Raw genomic sequence first — 20,350 nt, 5'->3', positions numbered from 1 at the left:
ATTATTATTATTATTGCTGAGAATGTAAGGGCACATTGTAATGGTAAAAAAATCAATAAAAATCTATGTGTGAAAAAACCCTGCAAAATAATAGTTATAGCCTTATCTCTTATACACATACATTATTAATACTTCTTTTTTTTTTCATTATTATGGTAATAGTGATGATACAAATAAGTAGATAGAAGCACCACAGGCAATAAAACAGTATATTTTTATTATTATTATTATTATTCCTGAGAATGTTGGGGCACATTGTAACTGTAAAAAATCTATAAAAATCTATGAAAAAAAACCCGCAAATTAATAATGATAGCCTTATCTCTTATACACATACATACATTATTATTACTTTTTAAAAAATGTTTTTGTTTTTGTTTTGTTTTTGCATTATTATGGTAATAACGAGGAACTAAAACGCGCTTCCGGTTGTGTCGTCACTAGCCCGTGCGGGCTTGACGCCCCAGGTGTATATAAAGAGCTCGAGGGGGCCGTTGGTAAGGAGGAGACCCGTCGTGTAGGCAACAGACCGCAGCCTTACCCCGGCAGATCCCCGCTGAGCCCCGAACCCTGTCCGCGGTGAAACATGGCGCTGAGCCGGCTGGAGAAGATAAAGGCTTGGTTCCTGAGGGCGGCGCTGGGATTCTTCGAGCTGCTGCTCCGGCTCTTCATCCCTCGGTCCCCCGTGTCCGGGAAGAAGCTGCCGGCCGTCCGCAGCCCGCTGCTGCTCCTCTCAGCGACCCAACTGGCCAAGAAGATCCGGAGGAAAGAGGTGAGTGTCCGGGTAAACTGCCTTTAGCTACATAAGACACATAAGATACATAAGACTCTACATAAGAGTCACACAAGCCTGTCAGAAACATGACATGACAAGTATCATGAGCATTAATGTTACTTCAAAGTGTCATTAATGTTTATGACACATCCCATGTCATGTTTATGACACGCTCATGTCACTCTTATGTAGACACCTTCAAAATAAAGTGTTACCATATCTTGCTTAAGTCACAAAGACAAAAAAAATTGCCTAAGTCACATTTTATTTTGACTTAGGCATAATAAATCCCGTCATGAGGAGATGATTTATGCAAAAAAAACAACCCAATTTTGACAAAAAATGATTGAGGCGATTATTTTAACAGTGTGACATAATGATACAGTAGCACCTGTGGAATAACGGCACCCATGTTTCAGATTCAACTACAAGATAATTGTGATTAAAAGTAATTTTCGATAACGATCTATAGAAAAAATAATTTTGTTTGCCTTTTTTTCCCCTCTTTAAGGCAAATAAGTTGCACCTAATTCATGCGTAGTGACCTGGAGAGGCTTTAACAACGATTAATTATAAACGTGGCTGCAGGGACGCAGGTTAAAATTAGCCAAGGCGGCTAAACTGGCTCGATTACAAGAATGTGTTTAATGTGGGCCAGCACTCTCACTGTGACTTTTTAACCCTCTGAACCTCTGTAAAATTTAAAATGCTGTCAAAAATTAATCGTTTGTAACAACCAGATCAAAATATTCACTGAAAATCTGTTTACACAGAGCTGAGAGGAGAGGACAGGAGAGGCTGTACAAATGCAAATAGTTCAACATGTATATCGTGTGGAGACACAATTTCTTCCCTCAATATTCATGACACATGGGCATAGTGTTGTATATATAAATTCCTATTTATTCCAACTTTTACAAATGAATTTATCAGAAAAAGTCAACTTGGGTTCTTTTTTTCGTTTTTTTTTTAATAATTCATGTCATTCCAACTGTGTTGTTCTGAACAAAAGATATTTTTTGAGTTGTTCCCACTTCTAGTTTGTGTCTCCTTTTCACTGAATTTTATATTTAATGTGCTTCCATGTCACATGACAAATATTCACTGAGAATCTGTTTACACAGAGCTGAGAGGACAAGAGCGGTTGTTAGTAGAGGTTGTCAAAAGTTAAATATTTCAATATGTATGTGGAGACCCAATTTTTCCTCCCAATATTCACAACAATTGTGAGCACTTGGAAAAGTGTTGTATATATATATAAATTCCATTTTAGTCAAAAAAAAAAGAAAAGATCAGATAAATTCAGCGTGTGTTTTTTAATGTCATTATAACCATATTAAACTGTGGCCCTGAAATGTCTTGGTGGTTCAGATAGTTAATTAAAAAATAATTACACGAGTGTGCACATGTTCAGCTTGTAAAATGTGAATAACTTCAGTTTTTCTTGTCTATTTCTTATTATAAACAGAATGATTATTGGGTGAATAAAACACCAGAAAAGTTCTATATAAAGAGAACAATGCAGCTCTGCTGTAGGCTTTATTTTGCATACAGAGGAACAAAGATGTCCATCAGAGTTTGTAGAACAAACCTGTTTTCCCCTCAGGTTCTGACAGTGTGACCTGTTTTTCTGCTCCGAGTGGTCGTGCCGCTGTAATAAACACTAAGATGGTTGTGCAGGTGTCGAGTGGGGAGGGGTGCAGGCTTCAGGATCCAGGATCTAAATCCACAAGTTAAATAAGCCGTATCTGTCTGTAGAGTATGCTATGGCATTCCTTTAGCTTGCTTTTAAATAAATAAAAGCATTATTATAACTCCTCTAGTTCATTCCTTGAGGGTATTTTTACAGGATCGGCTGCAGGTCGCTTTCATGAACTCAAACGTTTGCTTACTAGTTTCAGCTTGTAAATCAGGGGTCTCAAACTCAAATTACCTGCGGGCCGCTGGAGGCAGTATCAAAATGACCAAAAAAAGACACAAAATTACTAAAAAAAGACACAAAATGACAGAAAAAAACTAAATTACTTAAAAAAGACACAAAATGACCAAAAAAAGACACAAAATTACAAAAAAAAAGACACAAAATGACAAAAAAGACACAAAATTACAAAAAAATGACACAAAATTACAAAAAACACACAAAATTACAAAAAAATGACACAAAAATGGCAAAAAAGACACAAAATTACCAAAAAAAATCACAAAATTACAAAAAAAATTACACAAAATTACCACAAAAGACACAAAATGACTGAAAAGAACCACTAAATTACTTTAAAAAGACACAAAATTATTAAAAAGAAGACAAAATTACAACAAAAAAGACACAAAATGACCAAAAAAAGTAATTTAAGGGACCTTCCACACACAACACGGTGTGTGGAAGTGCCATTCACATATACAACTCACATTAAACTTTCATATCAAGGTGGGGGCCACAAAATATCGTCACGAGGGCTGCAATTGGAGTTTGAGACCCATGATGTAAACTGTGAATAACTGCAGTTTATCTTGTCTTTTATGAACAGAATTATTAATATGTTAAAAAAAACAACCTGCAAATTTGTACATAAAGACGATCAGCTTGACTTTATGCTGCATACAGAGGAACAAAAAAGTTTAAAGATCTCCATCAAAGGTGTTTTTTCTTCTTCTCCCTCCTCTCTGTCCTCATGTTAGGACTGACTGGTTTTATATCTGACCTGAGGGGAAACTGTTCCTTTTCCTGCTGTATAGTGTCTCACCTATAGATTCTATACTATCATGTTTCTGCAGGTGTCGAGTGTGGAGGTGGTGCAGGCTTACATCGACAGGATCCAGGAAGTCAACCCTCTGCTCAACGCTGTGGTAAAAGACAGGCAAGGCAACAATCACTCATTATCTTATTCACTATCTCAACAATGCTATATAATCCTGTTCTACAGCTGCAATGATTAATCAATAAGTTGATGAACAGAAAATGAATTGACATTTATTTTGATAATCGTTTTACTCATATTTTAGGCAAATACTTGCTCAATTGTGAAGATTTAAAGATTTTCTGACATTTTCTGGACAAAAGACAAACAATAAATTGAGTAAAAATCAGTCAGATTAATTGGTAATAAATATAACACTAATTTCCAGCCCCCTTTTGTGTTCCCATGTATCTTTTTATGAATGATTTGGTCTAAAAAAATGTCAGAAAATAGTAGGGAAAGTCCAATATGTCATTACATGTATTGTTTGATGAGTCCGAAGTCCAAAGAGACTCTGTTAATTATGATATTAAACCGATAAAATGTATTTTTTTCAAAAAAACAAACATTTTAAAAAAACAAATTATGTAAAATTACAATTATAATAATTTAATTATTCAATTTAAAAATTTAATTTAATTATCAAAATTTAGATTTTTTTTCCTGTGATCTTCAAATTGATTAGTCCACCAATCATTGCAGCTGCAGTTTGAAGTTAAATTATTATTTAATTTTAATGTGGCTATTTTCAATGTAAACATATTCAACATCTTACATTACATTATTATTTCTTATTTATTACTGAATTAACAACATAATATTTATTGAAACTCTTGTTCTTTTTAACTGACCTTTTTAATTCAATCTCTCATGTTTAGTTCTTGTATTTTGATGTTTGATTTGTGCTATAAAATACATTTTGAGATAAAAGTTAATAAATGTGATGGCATTACTAAACTCTCCACCATGATTCATAACCTTAAATTATATCTTATCGTACCTAAATCTTAAAATCAAGACGTTTCCATCAGGAATAGAAGAGAAACGGGTCTAAAGTGTGTTTTTCTCCTGGTCAGGTTCGACGCGGCGCTCCAGGAGGCGAGTCAGGTGGACAAGCTGATTGAGGAGGAGACGGGAGGGGAGGAGGTGCTGGAGGACCGGCTGCCTCTCCTGGGAGTCCCTCTGTCAGTCAAAGAGTCCTACGCCCTGCAGGGTAAGACCAGGAACCTGAACACACCACAACACACCAGACCAGACCAGGGCCGCATTCACTAAAAGGGTCCTAAGATAAAAACTTTAGAAAATTCTTAAGAAAAAAAGTAGGGGTGCACCTTCATTTTGGGCTCGGCCGATTCTTTTACGTCAAACCGATCTTATCGAGCATCTTACCTGCCTCCGCAAAATTAACTTTGGCAAATATTTTTCTCCCATTTACTTCCATTCAATGCGACTGTAGGCCTCTGCACGTACGCATACTCCTGCATGACTGTGTTGTTTGAATAATACTATAACTATTGTACTATAACTTTATTTATGGTTGCAGTTCTTCTGTTAGTTTGTCCTGTAAATTGTTGCTATTTATTTTAAGTTCAGTATTTTATGAACTCCCTCAGACATTGTGATTTCCTTTATTTGTTAAAGAAAAATACTGCTGTGTTATTGTTTTTCAATATAATAAGATTCAAACATTGAAGGTGTATGCTAGCCTGGGTATACCCAGACTGCCTTGCGCGCTCGAATTTAATTTCGAACTGCGGCGGAATCTGGAATCCAGGAAGGATTCTTAGCCCTGTTTTAGGGATCCAATCACAGAGCGGGGAGGGACGGCAAGACGATGACGGGTACTACTCGGCACTTGGAAGCTTGTAGTTTTCCGGATCCAACATGGCTGCTGCAGACGCGAAACTCTCTTTAACTGTAGACGGTGTTTTAAATAGTTTAGAGCGAAAGTTGAAAGGCGAAAGGTCTCTCGGCGGCTCCGCTGAGATCACCGGCGTTTGGTAGCGGGGCTATTAGCTTCGCTAGCGGCTATTAGTGTCGCTAGCGGCTAATAGCCCCGCTACCGCGGACAGCGGAGCCGCCAAGAGGCCCGCAGCAGCTTGTTTGTTGCCCATAAAATCAGTGGATGTGTGTGGCTGAATGACATGAGGGGGAATAAAGCGTGAAAATAAATAATCTTGCAGAAAGCGAGAACTGGAGAAGCAAAGCAACAAGCAACACTCTCTCACAGACACACACACAACAAACATCCATCTCTGTTGCTCTACTACGTCATCTGGTATAACTGATCTGATTGGCTAAGAGCTACCTACAGACGCTTTTGATAGACATTCTAAGCGCCCAATAAACGGCTCTGGAGGATCGTAAACCACACCTCCTCTACGGAGAAATACATTGCTCGTTGCCAGACTAGCCCTCATTTGAGAATAGTCTGGTGTTAGCCAGGCTAGGTGTATGCTGTGAGTTATAAAAAAAAAAATCGGTATCGGCCAAAATCGGAATCAGCAGGTCAGAATTTTTAAAAATCGGTGATCGGCCAGAAAATTTGCAATCGTTGCACCCCTAAAAAAAAAAAGATGTTCTTAAGAATGTTCTTAATTGCTATTCACCATTTTTTCTTAAGAATTGTCGTCTGTCTTAGGAACTTCTTAGATTTCTCACTTAAGATCACCTGCGTGGTTTCAGTAACTTGGTCTAATTAATCCTCTGGCACCACTAGAGACATTTTCAGCCATATTTGTCATTTTTCACTTTTGTTTTGGCAATAATTTTGGCTGTGAGGCATGGTTTTTGGAAGGTTTTTTTTTCTTGATCTATTTTTTAATTAAAATAAAAAATGTATAAATAAAATCTATAATAATACGCTGTGTACAAATTTACAACCCTTTCAGACCCTTCAGGCTGAAAATAAAATAAGTAGTTTTACTTTAAATACTTATAAGTACCTTCCCCTGAATATACTTGCATACTTTACTTGTATTTTCAATACAAAGGCTAAAGGCTGTGAATACCTCCCAGTGTCTCATTCAGCTCTGTTGTCTCTCTGTGTTTTAATGTAATGGTCTCCGTGCTGCAGGAATGCCCTTCACCTCCGGCCTGGTGTCCCGGCGAGGCGTCGTGGCCACGGTGGACGCCGCTCCCATCGCCCAGCTGAAGAGATCGGGCGCCATCCCGATGGGCGTCACCAACACGCCGGAGCTGTGCATGTGGTGCGAGTCCCACAACCACCTGTACGGAGTCACCAACAACCCGTACGACCTGGAGAGGATGGCAGGAGGCAGCTCAGGTCAGAAACGCTGCTTTAACTCTATTGAGCCTTATAAGGCTATTTTGTCCATTGTTTAATCCTTTTCATGTCTTTTTTGTCATTTTGTGTCTTTTTTAGGTCATTTTGTGTCTTTTGTTGTGTCTTTTTTAGTTATTTTGTGTCTTTTTTGGTCATTTTGTGTCTTCTGTGTTTTTTGGGTCATTTTGTCTTCTCATTTTGTGTGTCTTTTTGGTAATTTTGTGTCTTTTCTTTTAGTCATTTTGTGTCTTTTTTTAGTCCTTTAGTCCAACATAAAATGTGATTTTGAATCTATTTTTTACTTTCAAAACACTATCATGCTCAATTAAGAATTTTAAATGTTGCAAATGTGAACAAAGGTTGCAACATATAAGAGGGTTACATCCAGTTCTATCATTTTATACTAAATATTTTACCACTTATGCCTTCTATAATTCAACCAAATTTAGCACTGTTTTGACTTGTGATTTGTATTTGAACAAATACATCACTTAAATTTTAATAAATTGCTGTAGCCGATTGTATTTACAGCTGTAAAATCCCTTGTAACTCTCTAACTGGCTTGAAGAACCACTCTGCTACACAAAGCAAAAAAAACATTTTTTTTAGAGGCTGAAACCGCATTTTTTTCAAAATAGTTTTAAAATATTTTTTATTTTCTTTCTGTCGATCAACTAATTTATTAGTCCACTAATCATTGCAGCTGTTGGAGTTAAATTATTATTTATTTTTAACTGGCTATTTTTTTAGCTAAAAAATGAATTTGTGCCATTATCTGTCATTTTTTTATTTTTTGATCATCTTTTGACAAACGAAACGAAAAGTAAAGTGAGCCAGTTTCCAATTTAACAAAATCAGTCTTTTTTGTTTTATTTTCTGGTCTTTTTGGATATTGGTTATTATTTGACAGCTTTTTATCATAATTGAACTGGTTCTGGTTCAAATAGCTTCTTTAAATTCTCAATTCTCAAAAACACTCCAAAAAAAGTTTGGAGTGTTTCAGTCCAATAATTAACAATCCTTGAGATGATCTTCGTCTTCAGGGAACACAACACTGTTGCAGCCTTTAAGGTTCAGAGACTAGAAGCTTTTATTCAGAAGAGCTAATTGTCTCCAGGAATAGATCTGATGTTGCCTGATAATCATATTACAGCAACAAAGAGGCTCTGGCCCTGTTTCCTTAAAGGGGAACTCCAGTTTACAGCTCTGAGTGAGTTCTGCTGCAAACATTAAGAAAAAAGGCTGAAAATAAAGGAACTTTAACCAGGATTATAACCTGAACCCCAACAAGCTGTTTCAGGGTGTGTTTTTTTTGTTCTTTTGACATTTTGCTCACTGTGCCGTTGTATTTCACTTCAATATATAAAATCTATAAGTCCTGCAGCTCTATGGAATCAGCACAATCATGGTTCGAAGTGGGAACAACTCAAAAATGTCTTTTGTGCAGAATAACACAGTTATAATGACATAAATCATAAAAAAAGCAAAACTCAAGTTGAATTTCTCTGCTAAATTATTTTTTTTCAATTGAAATAAAATGGAATTTATATATAAACACTTTTCCAAGTGTCCAAAAATAAAACCGGGTCTCCACATGCTATACATATTGAACTACTTACATTTTTAAAGCCTCTCCTCTCCTGTCCTCTCCCCTCTGCTCTGTGTAAACAGCCTCTCCTGTCCTCTCCTCTCAGCTCTGTGTAAACAGATCTTCAGTGAATATTTGTCACGTGACCGTTCGTCTCAGCAGAATCAATCATGTCTTCACAGTGTCTCTGAGGAGCAAAATTTTATGTTTTAACAGGATCTAGTTATTACAAACATTTATTTTTGTCAATGTTTTAAATGAGACATGTAGAATAAAGTGATTCTGACAGAAATATCCAATTTTAAGCTTTGTTTTGGTTACTTTTTCTAACAGAAACTTTCGTAACCTATAATCTGTTCAAGAACTGTCAGAAAGTTCAAATTTTGACCATAAAATACCTTTTTTATACGATAATCAGTGTGTTTCTGGTAATCTTTTATTGGGGTGTTAAAATCAGACTCGCCAACTCCTCTCTCTGTGTCCTCCTCCTTCAGGTGGGGAGGGCAGCATCCTGGGAGGAGCAGGAGCAGTCATCGGCGTGGGCTCCGACATCGGCGGCAGCATCCGGATGCCGTGTTTCTTCAACGGGATATTTGGCCATAAAACCACTCCAGGTGAGAGAAAGTGACAAAAGAAGAGCTGCACTGATAGACATTTAGAGTTCAATAGAATAGCAGTCCAATGTGACTAACCAGATGAATCCAGGTTTTTAGTATATTTTTTATTGCTGCATGGTAAACAAGGTACCAGTAGGTGCAGTAGATTCTCAGATAACCAACAAGACCCAGCATTGGTGATATGCACCTGATCATTAAAATGATTACAAATGGGATTTTTTCCTGTTATTTACTTCTTTTTTTCTTCTTCGTCGTCTCTCAGTGTTGGGCTCCTAAATTGGCCCTCAGCTATTAAACCTTTGAGAAGCCCTGCCGCACACGTTAAAGAACTAGAGACTGCAGACATATCTCACAGTAAAGTGAAAAATAATTAATTAATTTGCTCTGTGATTCAGATCCACTCCAGAATTATTACTTATAGTGGGGCGGATTAGCTCAATATTTTACACCAATCGTTCACTTTGTGATAAAAGCATGAAATTTGGTAGATGTGTTGGTGAATATGTTTCAAACAAATCTGGATATTGGGCCACCTCAAAAGCGCCCCCTAGTGGCCGTGGCAGGCATTTGTTATACGAATAAATCAATGATGAATAAAAACTGCCCTTTTAATAATACCAACTGATGATGAATTGTATATTGTTGGAAAGCCTGATTAGTCACCTTTACAACGAGGTACAGCTTGTAAGGATCGTGCATTCATGGAATGAGCAACGGGGCTAAACGTGTGGGTAGCACCCCCCAAAAACGTGCATCCCCTGTGTCGTGGGGCGGATTAGCTGAACAATCGTTCATTTTGTGATAAAAGCATCAAATTTGGTACACTCATTGCTGAATACATGTTTAATGAAACTGGATATTGGGCCATCGCAAAAAAAAATTCTGATGGCTGTGGTGGCCATTTTTTAAAATGGCCATTTAAAAGCGGACATTTTTAAAAATGGCTTGTATTCTTCTGTTGCTCCTTAAAAAGAAAAAATAATTTTCAATATTGTATGACCTGCAACAATAAAAACAAAACACATTTAGACAGAGAAAAAAATCATACATTTATAAAATTCTACTAGGGTTACTTGTAGCAGGTTACTCTTTCTGGCAAAATCCTTGTACTGAGGTGTGTGACTTAGTCAGGCGGCTTAGCCAAATAAAGGGGACACGCCGGACAAAAGCACCACATTTTTTCCACATACTCTCTATCATTATAGGTTTCAATTTTTAGTAGGAGCCACTTCATCAAGATTGCGGTGATGGCAGCCATATAAAGTCTATGAGAAATGCTATATCTTCCAAGCCACTTAGAAGGTCAATCTTGGTGTCAAAATATACATTTTCTGGGTCCAGGAATCATTTAAAGCTATTGAGAATATCACTAGAAGATTATTTGATCAAATAGATATGTTCATTTTCACTCAGACTGGGCAACTCGCTTCAAGTGCTGCAGCAGGGTATCCTGAGTTGAAACTGTTTGGAATCAATGTTCACGGGAGAGTGTGGATTAGCTGCCATGTACACTGCTCAAAAAAATCAAGGGTACGCTTTCATCTCATGTCAGATCTTGATCAACAAATTATTTACAGTGAGTCATCCAGTGATATTCTCAATAGCTTTAAATGATTCTTTGACCCAGAAAATGTATATTTTGACACCAAGATTGACCTTCTAAGTGGCTTGGAAGATATATTGGTTCTCATAGACTTATGGCTTATATGGCTGCCATCTCCTATCTGCAATCTTGATGAAGTGGCTCCTACCAAAAGTTGAAACCTATAGTGATGGAGAGCATGTGGAAAAATTTTGGTGCTTTTGTCCGGCGTGTCCCCTTTCTTCTCAAATCTGGTCCTAAGCCGCCTGACTAACTGTGATGGAGTTATAAAATACATTTAAAAAAAGGAAAAAGAACCACATGGGCAAAGGAGACATATTACATATAGTGTGTGTGTGTGTGTGCCTGTGTGTGTGTGTGTGCAGAGAGGGATGTCCACATTCCACAGGACATAATTTAACGGTGTCTTATTAAGCTTTCACACCCAACAGCCACTGATACATGTTCCAAGCTAACTAGCTAGCTTAAGTACCTATTTTTGCTATCTTGCTAATTTACTTTTCCGCCAAGGCCCATGGTGATTGTTTTTCTCTTTAGCCTTTATGATGTTCATAGCATATTTTATTCATAATTATAACAGGTGAAGTAAAATATTTAGACATACCTTGATAGACAGTCCACTGCACTGATTGTCCCAAGAAGCAAATGCTAGCTAGCTCATTTGCTAGCTAGCTTGATGGCTAGCCCGATTGTGGTGGGGCAGGAAAAATAACTGAGTGTCTAACTGGATTTTTGTTAATTTAATATGTGTATTTACATTTTTTAATTTACGTTTGTATATTTAGTTAAAATTTTTTTAATATTTTAAGAAATAATTTAAATATTTTTTGTAATTTTAACGAAGAAAATGACTGCTATGGCCACTAGGGGGCGAATTTGCGATGGCCTAATATGCAGATTTGTTTGAAACATATCCACCAACACATCCACCAAATTGTGTGCTTCTATCACAAAATAAGCAATTCTTGTGATTTATTGAGCTAATCCGCCCCACAGGGGATGCATATTTTTGGGGGGTGCTACCCACACGTTTAGCCCCGTTGCTCATTCCATGAATGCACGATCCTTACAAGCTGTACCTCGTTGTAAAGGTGACTAATCAGGCTTTCCAACAATATACAATTCATCACCAGTTGGTATTATTAAAAGGGCAGTTTTTATTCATCATTGATTTATCCGTATAACAAATGCCTGCCACGGCCACTAGGGGGCGCTTTTGAGGTGGCCCAATATCCAGATTTGTTTGAAACATATTCACCAACACATCTACCAAATTTCATGCTTTTATCACAAAGTGAACGATTGTTCAGCTAATCCGCCCCACTATTAGATCAAGTTGTCATGAAACTCTGGCCTTTAGTTTCTCCTCAATCTGCTGATAAACAGACGATCTGTCCCTTCCACACATTGAGGCTCCTGAATTAAACACTTTTTTTTGCAGCTTTAACCCTTAATAGGGCACTCATTGAAATATTTGCAAATTCCAAATTTCAACCCTAGAGAATATTGGAGGATATTACATACAGCCAGTATGTGTAAAAAAAACATACGGACCCGGAGGAGGGGGGTAATATTTTGAGAAAGAAGCTACGAAAAAAGGTACGAGATTAACGTGGCAAATTCTGTAATTTCCCAGCTTGGGATAAATAAAGTATATCTATCTATCTATCTATCTATCTAAATCTGCGAGAAAAAAAGTTGTAGATTTATGAGATTTAAAGTGGTGAATCTGCAAGAAAAAAGTTGCTTGTTTTCACTTTTTTCTCGTAAATCTGCGACTTTTTTTCTTGTAGATTTGCCACTTTAAACTGGTAAATTTGCTTTTTTTTTCTCTAAATATTTAACTGTGAGGTATGTAAACTGGGAATTTCAAGAGGTGGCAAGGAAAAGGCTGCATTCAATACAACAAACATGATACGTCATCTCAAAAACAAACACCCGGAAGTATCGGATCGGGACTCGGTATCGGCTGATACTCAAAATCAAAGGACTCGGACTCGGGGGCAAAAAAACCTGATCGGGACATCCCTAATCATACTGATTGGTCAGATGTCATGGTGTCACCGTCTGTGACGTAGCCTGATCTTTGCTGATTAGCTGGAAGAAATCCATGTGGTTCTACGACCAAACAGAGAGACATGGGGACCCAGTATATATCCACTGAAGTTACCAAATATGGTTCTTGGCCCGATAAAGGGTTAAAGTATTTTATATTCCCTATTTCTGTCTGCAGGTATGGTGTCCCATGAGAACCAGTTCCCTCCTGCCGCTGGCAGCCAGGTGGATTATATCAGCAGTGGTCCCATGTGCCGCTACGCTGAGGACCTGCTGCCCATGCTGAAGATCATGGCGGTGCCGGACGCTCACGTGTAAGAGCCCAAAACATTCAGAGCGACGCAACAATAATCAAGTCCTCCAAATGAAACCGCTCCAACAGATTTCTTTACTCACACAGGTTGAAGCTGGACGAGAAGGTTGACCTGAAGAAGCTGCGGTTCTTCAACCTGCCTCACGACGGCGGCACTCCGCTGACCTACCCCGTCAGCAAGGAGATCCTGGACGTTCAGAAGAAGGTACGACGAATTATTAAACCGCATTCTGTCTGGTGGCCAGCAGGGGGCGACTCCACTGGCTGCAAGAAGAAGCCCATTTGTATAGAAGTTTATAAGGAAATGACCCTACTTCTTACTTGATTTTACTTTTTCCAAACTATTTTATGGTCTCAACATCAATTTCAAATCTACTCCTAAAATGGTCTTTTTTTAAAATGTATCTTTTTAAACCACGTACCTAAGGTCACGGTGCTAGATTTTTTTCATTTTGACAATAAATAAAGAAATATAAGTCCTTAGCATGCCAGATAGTAATTTTTTTCCCCCTTTTTTGTTTTCAAAGATACATTTTTAGGAAATTTTATAGCTTTATTTTGACTTGAAGGTACGATGAATTAAACCTGCATTCTGTCTGGTGGCCAGCAGGGGGCGACTCCACTGGCTGCAAGAAGAAGCCCATATGTATAGAAGTTCATGAGAAAATGACCCTATTTCTTACTTGAGTTTACTTTTTCCGAACTATTTTATGGTCTCAACATCAATTTCAAATCTTTTTTTATATTTATTTTTTCAAACCACGTACCTAAGGTTGTCGCGATGCTAGATTTTTTTCACTTTGACACAATAAATAAAGAAATAAAAGTCCTAAGCAGTCCTATGCAAGTAACTATAAACTTACATTAATATAGCATCGATTTGCTATTTATAAATGATTTAGTTAAATTATGTATTTACCATTCTAAATGGCCTATATACACTTCATAAATGATGATTAAACAGTAATAAACTATCTGTTTACCATTTATAAATGAGGGTTATTGTAAAGTGTTACCCTGACTTTAGATCTTCAGTACTTTTAAAACAAATGTATAATTAAAGGAGATGGTTTCCTCTTGGATACGTCCACTGAGTGCTATAAACTGGACATATCAGGAAGGTTTTTTTTTATTTAAAGCCTTGTGTGGTGTGTTCCAGGTGGTGCAGCGTATGGAGGCCGACCTCGGCGTGAAATTCCAAAGAGTGCAGTTCCCGGAGCTCAAAAACGCCTTCCAGATCTGGCACTCGTACATGGGGCTCCCTAACAAGGAGGGTGAGGTAGGTCCTCCTGGCAACCTGGTGCACAGAACACAGAACATTGTGTTTCCTGGTGGAGTTAAAACGATCAGGGAGAAACGGGTTGGAGCTACTTTAGTGCTGGCAACAATCTCCAACTGGACACATTTCACCTGATTCACAGCTCCTATTGTAGTCTGCTGCTTGCCTGGCTAACACCAGACTATTCTCAAATGAGGGCTAGTCTGGCAACGAGCAATGGATTTCTCCGTAGAGGAGGTGTGGTTTGCGATCCTCCAGAGCCGTTTATTGGACGCTTAGAATGTCTATCAAAGCGTCTGTAGGTAGCTCTTAGCCAATCAGATCAGTTATACCAGATGACGTAGTAGAGCAACAGAGATGGATGTTTGTTGTGTGTGTGTGTCTGTGAGAGAGTGTTGCTTGCTGCTTTGCTTCTCCAGTTCTCGCTTTCTGCAAGATTATTTATTTTCACGCTTTGTTCCCCCTCATGTCATTCAGCCACACACATCCACTGATTTTATGGGCAATAAGCAAGCTGCTGCGTGTCTCTCGGCGGCCCCGCTGTCCCCCGGCTCGTAGCCAGATCACCGGGGATACAATTGCGGGGCTAATAGCTACCGCTAACGTCGTAACGGTAGCGTAGCGCTACCGCTATTAGCCCCGGTACCGTGACGCCGGTGATCTGGCTACGAGTCGGGGGACAGCGGAGCCACTGAGAGACCTTTCGCCTTTCAACTTTCGCTCTAAACTATTTAAAACACCATCTACAGCTAAAGAGAGTTTCGCGTCTGCTGCAGCCATGTTGGATCCGTAAGAAAACTACAAAACTACAAGCTTCCGTCTGCCGGGTAGTACGCTTCATCGTCTTGCCGTCCCTCCCCGCTCTGTGATTGGATCCCTAAAACAGGGCTAAGAAATCCCTCTAGTTTCCATCCCCCTTGGCAGTTCGAAATTAAATCGAGCGCGCAAGGCAGTCTGGGTATACCCAGGCTAGTCTGCTGCAGAAATGGGCCACTAATCTGTTTAGCTGCACACACACACACACACACACACACACACACACACACAGGGTCAGTCGTTGTTACTCTCATGCCATTTCTTGTGTGAAAGTGAAAACAAAATTGCTGTAAAACATTTCAGACAAGAGTTGTCGTGAAAAGTAATAAGTAAATGTATCATGTGTTCGCTTAACTTTAATATCATTTTTGAGGTATTTGTACTTTATACTTCTATATATTTTTATTTTACTTTATTTCAGAGGAAAATAGTGCTTGCTGCTTCTCACTTTTTTTGCATTAATCTAACAGTTATTGTTACTTCAATAGCACATAATGAACTTATAAAAACTCAATGCATTATTAAATTTAACCATGTAACATTAAAGCTTTTTGATTTGAATTTAAAACAAGAACTAGAAGGCCAAAATGCATGTATGAGGCTAAATTTGAAAGCTAACACCACATAGTTTCTTAAAAATGTGCATGTTATAAAGTATTTTTAGTCCTCTATAATAAGTCATATTTAAATAACAATAACTAGTACATGCTTCATATCAGAACTATGCAAATCACCACACACCTTCTACATCTTGTCCTTTACATCTTTATAAAATGTCAGACCTTTAGGGCTAACCTTGTCAAAGCTACGGAGTTTCTAGTTCGTGGTGCCCCAGAAAACTAAATACAGCACACAGTTTCGTCACCAGCATGATGTCAGGTTTTAAGAGATTATGATGTGGTAAATATAGGCCCAGATTTGTTGGGAGTTTCGTGCACAAATAGGAGAAAACCGGTTTAGTTATTGTAACAGAAAAGCAGAGAAATACTGGACTGGACTCTCTGTACAGCACTTTGGTCAACATGAGGTGTTTTTAACCCTCTGAACCCCAACAAGCTGTTTCAGGGCATGACAAGTGTGCTATGACTTTTATAAGGGTTTATGCAAACGTTTTTCAAATTATTTGGCAAAAACACACCAAAAAATCCCCCCAGTGTAACCCTATGGAGAGGCTAGAGTGATGACATCATAGCTAGACTGTAAAAAAATGTGTCAAAAATAAATTTGTAAACTGCGCTCGAGGCCGCAGATACCACTCTACAGAAATAATTTATATATAGAAACTATATATAATATATAGATTTGTCTTCTCTTAAAAAGGCGGGAACATTTCTGGAGGAAAGCAGAGGTACCAGTTTCTGCACTTTTCCTCACAAAACACATATGTAGACGTTCAGGAAGAACTCAGGATGCTCCAAATGAAGTCGGTTCACCGATTGGAACTATGGTTTGGCCAAAAATGCTTTCTGTTCGAGGGGTACTTCTTTACTGTTTCTAGCCCCCCCTGGCCAGAGTCGAGCACACTCAAAATTTCTTTTAAAATTTTTCTAGTTTTTAGATTTTACTCACTATGACCTTGTATTTTATTGCAATATATAAAATATAAAAGTCCTGCAGCTCTATAGAAATCAGCTCAATCATGACTAGAAGTGAGAACAACTCCAAGTATCTTTTGTGCATAATAACACAGTTATAATGACTGTCTGTCCTGTCCTGTCCTGTCCTCTCCTCTCAGCTCTGTGTAAACAAACTGCAGTTCTGTCTGATTTTCAGTGAATCTTTGTCACATGACTGTTGGTCAGCAGAATAATTCAAAGCTTCGCAGTTGTGCTGAGTAGCGTCACATTTTATGTTTTTTAAAGGATATAGTAAGTTTAAATTGTTTACTTTTGGCAACATCCTGTCCTACGCCTGTTAAACTGGCTCTAAGGCTGTTTACACAGAGCAGAGAGGAGAGGACAAGAGAGTTGTAAGTAGAGGCTGTGATAATGTAAATATATCTAGCCTGTAGAGACTAGAATATTGATGACACTTCAGGGAAGTTCAATTCAACTTTTTCATGATTTTAAAGGCATAAAAACTGCAGGACATCTATTTTGGAGTGAAATAAAAGGACACAGTGAGTAAAATGTAAGAGGAGCAACAATAAAAACTTGCTTGGAGTCCCGAGGGTTGAGGTATTCTCGACTAATGAAGTGTGTTTGAATGTTCTCAGTATCCTCTGTCCATGTGTGAGATGATGGGGGAGCCCGGCCGACCCGCCTGGCCGCTGTGGGAGCTGCTCAAATGGATGGTCGGAAAATCTGACCACACGATGGCTGCTATCGGTAAAAAAAAAATCTATAAATATAAAGCGACATTCAGTATTATTATTTTACAATAATATTAAAAGACTTTTGAAAAATAAAATTCAATAAGAATTTCTTTCAATTATTTTTGGTTACATTTATATATTAAAGCTATCTCCAATCATCGGTTTAATCATTATTATTATTTATATATGAAATATTTAACCTTCTGTGGCTTAAAACCGAAAAGTGTAATAACTGTAAACTTTAAAATAAGCATCAGTTACATGTGACATAAGACAAATGAGTAGATCATGATATTAGCAATTATCCAAAACTACTGTCATTACACATATTTTATAAAATGAATTGTTTACTTTAATAATGAGATGCAATAGATCCTTAAATCTTCTGGTAGCAGCTGACTGAAAACTGTACAAGTTAAACAGTGTGTGTATCTGTGTGTGTGTGTGTGTGTGTGTGTGTGTGTGTGTGTAGGTCTGGCCCTGTTGGAGACCCTCCCCGTGTTCCGTCCTTCTCCGTTCATCATCCAGCAGAAGGAGAAGCTGCAGAAGGACATAGACGAGCTGCTGGGGACCGACGGGGTTCTCCTCTGCCCCACTCACCCCCGAGTGGCTCCTAAACACCACCACGTTCTCCTGAGAACCTACGACATCGTCTACACAGGTCAGTCCTGCTTCAAGTGTTGGAGGTGGAGGGAAAGAATCGATATAGCATACATAGTATCATGATATCCTGCGTGGCAATATAATATTAGTTCATGGTCGCCAAGTATCAAGTATATTTAGCGCTCCGATGGCCGTCAGTATTTTAGCCGTTTTAGTTTTTCCGGAGGCCGTAGTGGGCTCACTTTTAGGAATATTCTGGAGATACTGTTATCATATGAATCTAGAAAATCTAAGGAAACTAAAGTCAGTATATCGTGTTGTGTTGAAATAACGCTGCAAAGTTTAGAGCAGGGGTCTCAAACTCAAATTAGCTGGGGGCCGCCGGAGGCAGTATCAAAATGACCAAAAAAAACCCCCAAATTACAAACAAAAAAAAGACACAAAACGACAGAAAAAAAACTAAATTACTTAAAAAAGAGACAAAATGACCAAAAAAAGACACAAATTGACTGAAAAAACAAAAAATTATTAAAAAAACCCACAAAATTACCAAAAAAAGACACAAAATTACAAAGACACAAAATTACCAAAAAAGACACAAAATAACAAAAAAAAAAGACACAAAATTACTTAAAAAAGACAAAATTACTAAAAAGACACAAAATTACTAAAAAAAGACAAAATTACTAAAAAGACACAAATTACAAAAAAGACACAAAATTACTAAAACAAGACACAAAATGGCCAAAAAAAAGACACAAAATTACTTTAAAAAGACAAATTACCAAAAAAAATACACAAAATTACCAAAAAATACACAAAATTACCAAAAAAAGACACAGAATTACCAAAAAATACACAAAATTACAAAAAAAAAGACACAAAATTACCAAAAAAACTAAATTACTTAAAAAAAGAAACAAAATGACAAGATACAAAATTATAAAAAAGACACAAAATTATTTAAAAAAGACACAAAATTACCAAAAAAAGACACAATTATTCAAAAAAGAAGAACCAAAAAAAGTAAATAAAGGGACCTTTAGGTGGGGGCCACAAAATATCGTCACGAGGGCCGCAATTTGCCCGCGGGCCGCGAGTTTGAGACCCCTGGTTTAGAGGGTTAAATGATGAAAGACAGTATTTCCAGTCAGTCTGACTGTGCCTCTCCCTCCCTGCAGCTATATTTAACACCCTGGGGCTGCCAGCCACCCAGTGTCCTCTGGGGCTGAACCAGCAGGGTCTGCCTCTGGGGGTCCAGGTGATCGCTGGGAAGAACCAGGACCGCCTCACCCTGGAGGTGGCGCTCTACCTGGAGAAAGCCTTCGGAGGCTGGAAGGAACCCGGGACCAAATAAAACCCCTCACACTGTGACCAAAACTCCAGACTGAAGAAGAAGAAGAAGAAGAAGAAGAAGAAGAAGTGTGTCTTATCTGCCTTGCTGCTTGCCGTAGTTCACCGAGAGGTCCAATCAGGGCGCTGAATGTTCCCGTGGACGTGACTAATGAGTTGTTAGACATGATTTTATAATTTACCATGTTCAGAAACCATTACGTCACGAGAGCACAAGCTTTAAAAAAAAAAAAAGAAAGAGATTTTTATATTACAACATTCACAGTAACACACAAAACGAAGCTACGCTGTCAAACAAATAAATAAAAAATCCCAAAATTTACTGTATTTTGCAGGGGTTTTCTTGTTTTTGCAGGGTTTTCTTGTTTTTGCAGGGTTTATTTTAATTCTATTACAAATATTAACTATAAAATAAAAGTTGAAATCTGTCAATTAATATAATTGCGAAATTATTATAGATTAGTTTTTTGTTTGTTTTTTAACAGTATTATTCAATTGCTTAATAGCTTGAATATTAGAAATACACATAATATTGCTGGAATTATGAAAAAAATATAATTTATAAAAAAATATAAAATTGAGGGAACTTTGTTTTCTTACAGTAAAACTTTTAATTTAATTAAAAAAAAAAAGTAAAAAGAAATCGGGGGAAAAAAAGTAAAAAAAACCTGGCAGCAAAAGTTGCCAAACGTTTTATTCAAGTAAAAAACTAACTTTAAATATCTGTATTTAGTAAAAAACTAATTTTAAATATCTGCCTTTAGAAATGCATATCTGTAGATTGAATGCTGTATATTATCCATATATTTAAATAAATTATCTGTAAAATAACTTGAGGTATTTTACTGTTGACAGTAAATTTCTGACAACTTTTGCTGCCAGCCTTTTTAAATTATTTTTCTTTTTCAAATATTAACAGTAAGTTTTTAACACAAGTTCCACCATTACAAATTATACCGTTTGAACCCTGAAACTGTCGTTCGTCTCGTGGTTTAAAAACTCTCTAGTCA

General features: G+C 37.6%; 1 protein-coding gene across 1 annotated transcript; it reads left to right on the top strand.

Annotated features, from left to right (window-relative positions):
- Positions 1–377: 377 nt before the first annotated feature.
- Positions 378–19,643, top strand: LOC131990165 (fatty-acid amide hydrolase 2-A-like). The gene is made up of 11 exons (XM_059355564.1): positions 378–772; positions 3,551–3,633; positions 4,590–4,726; positions 6,590–6,799; positions 8,882–9,001; positions 12,841–12,976; positions 13,063–13,180; positions 14,135–14,254; positions 17,286–17,397; positions 17,857–18,045; positions 19,169–19,643. Exons 1-11 carry the CDS (start codon positions 587–589, stop codon positions 19,342–19,344), a joined length of 1,587 nt encoding a protein of 528 aa, XP_059211547.1. The 5' UTR covers positions 378–586; the 3' UTR covers positions 19,345–19,643.
- Positions 19,644–20,350: the final 707 nt, after the last annotated feature.

This window comes from Centropristis striata, chromosome 17 (assembly GCF_030273125.1).
Source record: "Centropristis striata isolate RG_2023a ecotype Rhode Island chromosome 17, C.striata_1.0, whole genome shotgun sequence".
Taxonomy (NCBI): domain Eukaryota; kingdom Metazoa; phylum Chordata; class Actinopteri; order Perciformes; family Serranidae; genus Centropristis; species Centropristis striata.
The sequence above is the reverse complement of the archived record's forward strand: the minus strand, read 5'-3'. Positions and strand labels throughout refer to the sequence as shown.

Excerpts from the sequence above, each read along its gene's own strand:
- LOC131990165 (XM_059355564.1), top strand. The coding sequence starts at position 587 with ATGGCGCTGAGCCGGCTGGAGAAGATAAAGGCTTGGTTCCTGAGGGCG. Across the intron at positions 773-3,550 it reads AGAAGATCCGGAGGAAAGAG|GTGTCGAGTGTGGAGGTGGT; the intron begins GTGAGTGTCCGG and ends ATGTTTCTGCAG. Across the intron at positions 6,800-8,881 it reads GATGGCAGGAGGCAGCTCAG|GTGGGGAGGGCAGCATCCTG; the intron begins GTCAGAAACGCT and ends CTCCTCCTTCAG.